Here is a 6,965-nt window from a genome sequence, read left to right on the forward strand (position 1 = left end):
TCACAATGTAGCCCTGGCTAGCCTGGAATTCTGTCAACCTCTGCTTCTCAAGTGCTGGGATCAAGGGGGTACACCACCATGCCCAGCTTAGACCCTTGTCACTTAAAATTCCATATGCTTAAAGTTAGTTTGTCAGGTCAGTACTAAATAGATAACATTGCCAAGAAGAAACTTCTTTCTTGAGTTAATGTTTCTTACTGTGTGGTAAGAAGTATCTTTTTATGAAATTGAATGATATCTCAAATCATCTTTCATATTTTGGAAAATAGTGTTCTAGGTCTTCATATAAGATGTAAATTTACTTGCCAGTCTCTGTATCCAGTGTATATCCATGCCTATGAATAGAAATGACTAATCAGAAACAATAAAACTTGTGAAGTAGAACGTTCTTAGTCATCTCTTAGGAGATTATCTAGACCTGCATAATGAAATTACTTTATTTATCTTGTTTTCTCATTTTTCCTATAGTGTTTTGGCTTATGAGAGCCACTAGTTTTGCAGGATGTCACAAACCACAGTGACAATGTGAAGTGAGGATGCAGCATTAGAAAACCCGAGGAGAACATGATTGTGATTTATGGAACAGAGAGGGATATACTTGCTAGGAAAGAGATGTTTTATCTTAGACTCTAGAAACTGTTAGTAGTGTGGGGAGTTTGTGTCACAATTTGTAGTATTAGAGGGCTACTGACCACACTGGTGTTTTGTCTTGTTTTCTTTTTTTAAATTTATTTGTGTGTGTATGCCTACTTTGTATGTGCACCATGTGTACAGTGCCAGAAGGCAGAAAGAAGCCCCTGGAAGTGGAGTCACAGGCAGTGGATGACCAGCCTGATGAGGGTGTCAGTAATCAAGTCTAGGTCCTCTGTAGAAGCATTCAAGTTCCTTTAACTGTTTGGGCTATTCCCTCACAGTAGTATTCTAATTGATTGTTGGTTGACATACTTTAGGGTATAATTAATTGATAGCAGTAGGATTTCAGCTACTTTCCTTGGCATCCCCCAATCCATATTTTCTCTCCCTCTCCCTCTACCCCCCTTCCCCATAGGGTCTCTCTATGTAATCCTGGCTGCCCTATATAGATGAACCTCACCTCAAATTCATAAAGACCTGCCTACCTCTGTCTCCCAGGTTGTTATTTTTCTTAGAAATTTGGTGTGTGTTTGCTTCATTTCTTTGTCTGTCTGTCTTGCCCAAACTGGCCTTAATTTTAGGTGATCTCCTGCCTCTGTCTTCTGAGTGCTTGGATCACAAAGTAGGAGCTACCAATAATCCCAGATAGACAAAAAAAAAATCTTAATATGTAAATATTTACAAATTAAGACCTATGTTTAAGTGACACATTCTTTTGATATTGATTATAGTTATCTGATTTTGAAAACAAAACACCTATATGAATGAACAAGTAGTACCTTGTATATTTTGCTCATAAAGTGAATGGCAGAGTCCCCAGAGGCAGTTCTTGTGAATGTGATGGATGTTCAATACTACAGTTTCTCTGCTGTGCTGTTTTGTAGCTTTAAGGCTTTTACTCCTTCCTGTTGTGTGTTTTTCATTTTAACTTGTCCTTAGGTTGTCACTAGTACACTCATTTTTTTTTTCCTTTCCTTTGTTGATTTTTGATTTGGGGATGTTTTCCTTGATGTTTATAGTTATTTTGAACAATTGGGGCCTTGTTTGCTTTATGAGACAGGGTTTCACTGTGCCCTGAGAGCCTGGAACAGCTTTAGGTATGCTTGGATTAGAGGTGAGCCCTACCACACCCACTTCTTTGGGAGTCTTTTTAATGAATAAATCAGCTAATTGTATCATCTTTGGTTCTCCTCAGCTGTTTCTTAATATAGCGTTTAATATGGATGAGGTGCTTGCTATAGATCTATAATTCCAGCAGTTGAGAAGCTGAGTCAGAAGAATCATAAGTTCTAGCTAACGTGGTCTATATAGTGAGATATACCCCATCTCAAAAGAAGAAAAATTGAAAGAATAAGAAAAAACAGCTTCATTTGCTTCTTATTTTGTATGTAGAAAAACTGGATAGAAGGCACCAGATATATGTAGAAAAACTGGATAGAAGGCACCAGATAAGGAGAGTACAAGTGTTACTGTATCAGAATTGAACTGCAACTTTGTGTCAAAATAAAGTTTAGCAGGCTGTAATTTTTGACATGCATGTTAAATTCTATATAACCTTATTAAAAAGTATTTTGAGTCAAGGTCTTACACTATAGCTCCTTAGTCTGGTCTAGAACTCACTATGTAGTACCACTGGCTTCAGTGTATATCCTGCCTCAGTCTCCCAAATTCTGAGGCTGCCTAGTTTTGTATTAACTTACCTTCCCAATTCTAAGTCAACACTTTAGGTTTTTGTAATATCTCTCTTTAAGTCTGAGACGTATGTTAGTGAAAAAACTCCTGAAGTAGTTGTCTACAAGAATATAATGGCACAAATTTTTGCTATTTGTCAAAGCCCTTTGCTTTGTGTAATGAGAGAAGACAAGGTTGGAGCATAGCCTGGGACTGTAGGTTTTTAGAATTTCTGTTCTTATATTTTCATTAGTGCTATTCTCTTAGCATCTGATAGTTCCCTTTTCTCCAGCTTCATTTTTTCTTTTTTCGAGACAGGGTTTCTCTGTGTAACCCTGGCTGTCCTGGAACTCACTCTGTAGACCAGGCTGGCCTCGAACTCAGAAATCCATCTGCCTCTGCCTCCCAAGTGCTGGGATTAAAGGTGTGCACCACCACTGCCCGGCTGTCATTTTTTTATATAACTTTATTACATGGGTTTTCATACATAAGTGATTTAGATTTTAAAAGTTTGTAAAATATCAAGTTTTTTATTACATCCAATAACATAGACATTACTAGCTAGGTGTGTTGATACATGCTTGAAATTCCAGTACTTTGAGGACTGAGGCCCAAGGATTGTGAGTTTCAGAGCAGCCAGGGTTGCATACTGTGTTTCTAACCCCTAGCTCTCCCCCTTCCCCTTCCCCATATTTACCTTGGACGTTTTTTCCCTATAATAATCATTGTTCTTTTTAAGCTTGTCAAGAGGATTATGGTTGGAATTATACTAGTAGCTATTAGTGATTATTAATATATAAGACTATAAAGAAATATTGCCTTTTCTAAACTGTGTAGTAGTCTTATGTTTACATTTCCTGAAGAGAGAGCCACTGCTACTGCTCAGTGTGACTTTATCCATTCAGAAAGAAACATCTTACAAAAGTACAATTGAGCTATATTAAATAGTTTCAAAGCATCTTTGATTATATTAAAATAGTGTTATTATAAAATATACTTTAAATTGCTTACATATATAGTAGGTCAAACTGGATACACTTATTAAGGTAGCATGAAGAGAGAAATAAGTATTTTTAAAAAGTAACTACAAAAGCTGGGCATGGTGATATATACCTATAATTCCAACACTGGGCAGGTAAAACCAAGAAGAACAGAAGTTCAGAATTATCCTTGTCTGCATGAGTTCTAGGCCATCCTGGGCTACATGAGAGTCTGTCTCAAAAAAAAAAAAAAAAGTAGTTAGGGCTGGAAAGGTGGCTCAGTGGTTAAGAGCATTTGCTGCCCTTGTAGAGGACCCCGGTTTAGTTCCCAGCACTCACATGACATCTTACAATTGTCTGAAACTTCAGTTCCAGGGTATTTCCTGCCCTCTTTTCACCTTAGAGCACCAGTACAGGTGTGATGCACATACATACCTATAGACAAAACTCACACACATAAAAGCAAAAGTAAGTACAAACTGGGTGGGGTGCTATACACCTATAATTTCAGCACTTGGAGAGACTGAGGCAGAAGGATCATGAGCTGCAGTTTGAGACACATAACCATCTTCTCTGTCTCAAGCAAAAACTAGTTACCAAAAAGATTTATATAGATGAATGTTGAAAAACTTACAAAGATAGGTGACACAGGTAAGGTGTAAGGAGGATTATATAAGAATGACCAGATTGACTCCAGTAGTCACCTTGGCTCATGTGAAGACATGGGTTTAATTTTGCATATCTTAAATGATTTCTTGCTCTGCAGTAGACTAGAAACTGACCATAGATTTTTACATAATTTCTACACTGTTATGTGGAAGTAGAATTTATATTGGAAGAGTTATAATGCTTCCTCTATTTGGGGATTTAAGAGAGAGGTTAGGAAACAAGATGCTACTGGTTTTGTTCTTTTTCTAGCTCTAGCTTTACTATTTCTGAAGGGGTGTGGATCTTATTTAGAGGAAAGGGACCTGCTGTGTCCCAAGTCAACTGAGTGATTAATGTCCTAGAAACATCTACAGATGGTGGTGGTGGACACTTAGTTTGCCACACTAGAGATTGTGGGAGAGCTTCCCTGTCTCCGTCTCTACCTTCATTTATAAACACAGGATATATCCGTTGCTTTGTATGTTGATGTATTTCTTGCTCACTTTTTGTTTTTCCCAAAGCTGAGCTCTGAGCTAAATCTGTACAAAGAAATATTGACTGCTTTTATAAATTGCTTGCCATTAATGCCTGATGATATATACAGTAAGATAGGATTCTGCCTACCATTAAATATGTCAAGTATTACAAACTTTAAGGTTCTTTTGAAATTACAATACTAAACTCAGTTCACTTTTGCTAACTTCACAGTTGTTGATCACATAGCATGGTCATCCACTCACAGCTTAAAAAAATACAGGGAGCATCGAAGAGAATGGGTAAAGTAAAATTTTGATGTTTTTAAAATAGCACCTGAATTTATGAAAGTTGATTTGGTTTATTGTTTGTAAGGGGAGGGAGAGGGTGGGAAATATTGAGAGGGAGGGGCCGTGGGTTTTGGGAAAATAGCATGCATTGTGTACAATGTCAGATACCACTTAGGCCAAGGTTTTATGTGCTACTAATACAGTTTATATCAGGTAGTAGGATCATAATTTCATGTTGGGTATTGCAGTGGGGTTCTTTTTCCCTTCACAACAAATGGAAGGGAATTTTGGTAGCAGTATTGAGTACAGTTTGAATAGGAATTCTGGTTTTAGAGGAGGCCAATCCATATCCCAGAGTGAAACTGATGTCTTAGTGCCACCTTAGGGTCAGTTAACTAGAGAGTTACATAGTATTCATTTCAGTTTTTATTGTATACTTTTTACACAAGTGTTCTGAACTGTTAGAATTTATGACAGCCAAGAGACAAAAAAGAAGGCAATGAAATTGTAATTCTGAAGATAGTTGTTTGGTAGACCTGATTAATAGAACTTTTTGTGTTTCTATTCAAATGAAAAACTTGTGGCCACCCAAAGTTCTAAACCAGATTTCTCATTAGAACTGGTGGTGCAGGCCTGTATATAATCTCAGCACTTGTGGGAATAGAGCAGGAGCATCAGAATCATAGTGAGTTCTCGGGCAATTTGAGCTACATGAGACCCTGCCTCAGAAATAAAAAAGGTTGGGCTAGAGAGATGACTCAGAGGTTAAGAGCACTGTGCACTCTTCCAGAGGTCCTGAGTTCTATTCCCAGCAGGCACATGGTGGCTCTCAACCATTATGATACATAGAGCACTCATAGGTAAATCTTTAAAAAAATTATTTAATAAATAAATAAATGGTCTAATTCCTTATTCAAAAACCTTGCCGTTGTCATTATATATAAAGCTTAATTAATTTTTGTGGAGGCCATAGGATAGGGAGACCTGCTTTTATAGAGGTAAGATAATTTGTTTTTAACTCAACTTGATCTAATTGCTGCCTCATTTAAAATTTTTTTTAAAAGTTCATTTATGCACAATAAATATAGATTGAAGAAAGATTTTAAGAAAACAAATTTCACCCTCCAAAAATTGTATCTTTGTCTCTAATTTGTGTATTTCCAGATGAACTCAGCCATGTACCAAAGCTGACTATAGTTTACTGACTGTTCTCCAAACCTTCAAGCCTTTGTAAAATTTGTCAAAGATACTATTCTGGTCTGGAATGCTCATCTTTCCTCTAAGTCTTGTATGTAGTGTTCAGATTTTGGCTCCTGCTTATTCCATGAAGCCTTTCCCAGTTTCTCCAACCTTTTGCTGGTAGTTCAAAACGTCTCTTTGGCACTTGGATTATACTATTTTGTGTTACTGTTTTTTTTTTTTTCTTTTTTGTTTTTTTTTTGAGACAGGGTTTCTCCGTGTAGCCCTGGATATCCTGGAACTCAGAAATCCGCCTGCCTATGCCTCCCAGGTGCTGGGATTAAAGGCGTGCGCCACCACCGCTTGTGTTATTGTTATTTGTATGTTCTACTTCTCTAATGAAAATGCATCTCCTTAGGAGCAAAATATTATTCCACTTTGTAGCACAGAGGATAGAGTCACTAATAGGTTTTATTCTATGATTAAGATCTGTCATCATTGACATGGCAATTTCTCCCCATTATTAGTTTTTAAACAGACAAGAATTTATTAGGGGAATTAACTCAATTTTTTTTTTTTTTTGTTATTCAGTGACCAGAAGACACACATAAAGCAAGTTGAATTGATAAAGTCCTACATTATAAGGATATTTTATTCATATTCACAGCCTATTTCTAGTCTTTTTTTTTTTTTTTTTCCCATTTTAGAGTACTATTTACCTGGTTTCTTTTGAAAAACATGGTTTGGGCCAGATACTGTGACAGAAATAAAAATTACAAGCATTTCTGTTTCAGAAGTGTATAGTTAAATTATACTTACGTCATAAGCCCAAATTTATTCAAATGCTGAATGATTTTGTAATTTTGTAGCCAGATTGTTTTAAAAATATTAAGTGTAAAATCTCCATAAATAGAACTTGAAGTATCAATAGACACTCACTTGCAAGTCCCTCATTGTTATATCTTGTACTGCTAGTTTTTATTATTTCATGAAAAAGATTTTTATAATAGCTAATATCTGAAAGCTATATTTGATATTTTTGCTATAGTTATCAAATGTTTATGGAATATCTACTTATTTGTAGTGAGGT

The 6,965-nt window shown here is 36.3% G+C and overlaps 1 protein-coding gene across 14 annotated transcripts in view; it reads left to right on the plus strand.

The window, feature by feature from the left end:
* LOC116098755 (putative RNA-binding protein Luc7-like 2) overlaps window positions 1–6,965 on the plus strand; it is a 55,712-nt gene that overhangs the window by 9,091 nt on the left and 39,656 nt on the right. For 6 of the 14 annotated variants that reach the window (XM_031381583.1, XM_031381585.1, XM_031381584.1 and 3 more), the window contains one exon: window positions 4,641–4,708. The exons of 6 other annotated variants lie outside the window; for them this stretch is intronic. In XM_031381583.1, coding sequence (XP_031237443.1) covers window positions 4,641–4,708 — 68 coding nt within the window. Of the gene's footprint in view, window positions 1–4,640; window positions 4,709–5,860; window positions 5,985–6,965 lie in introns of all 14 variants that reach the window. 2 more of the 14 variants (XM_031381589.1, XM_031381591.1) reach the window with 2 other exon arrangements.

The sequence above is a fragment of the Mastomys coucha genome, unplaced genomic scaffold (assembly GCF_008632895.1).
Source record: "Mastomys coucha isolate ucsf_1 unplaced genomic scaffold, UCSF_Mcou_1 pScaffold20, whole genome shotgun sequence".
Taxonomy (NCBI): Eukaryota; Metazoa; Chordata; class Mammalia; order Rodentia; family Muridae; genus Mastomys; species Mastomys coucha.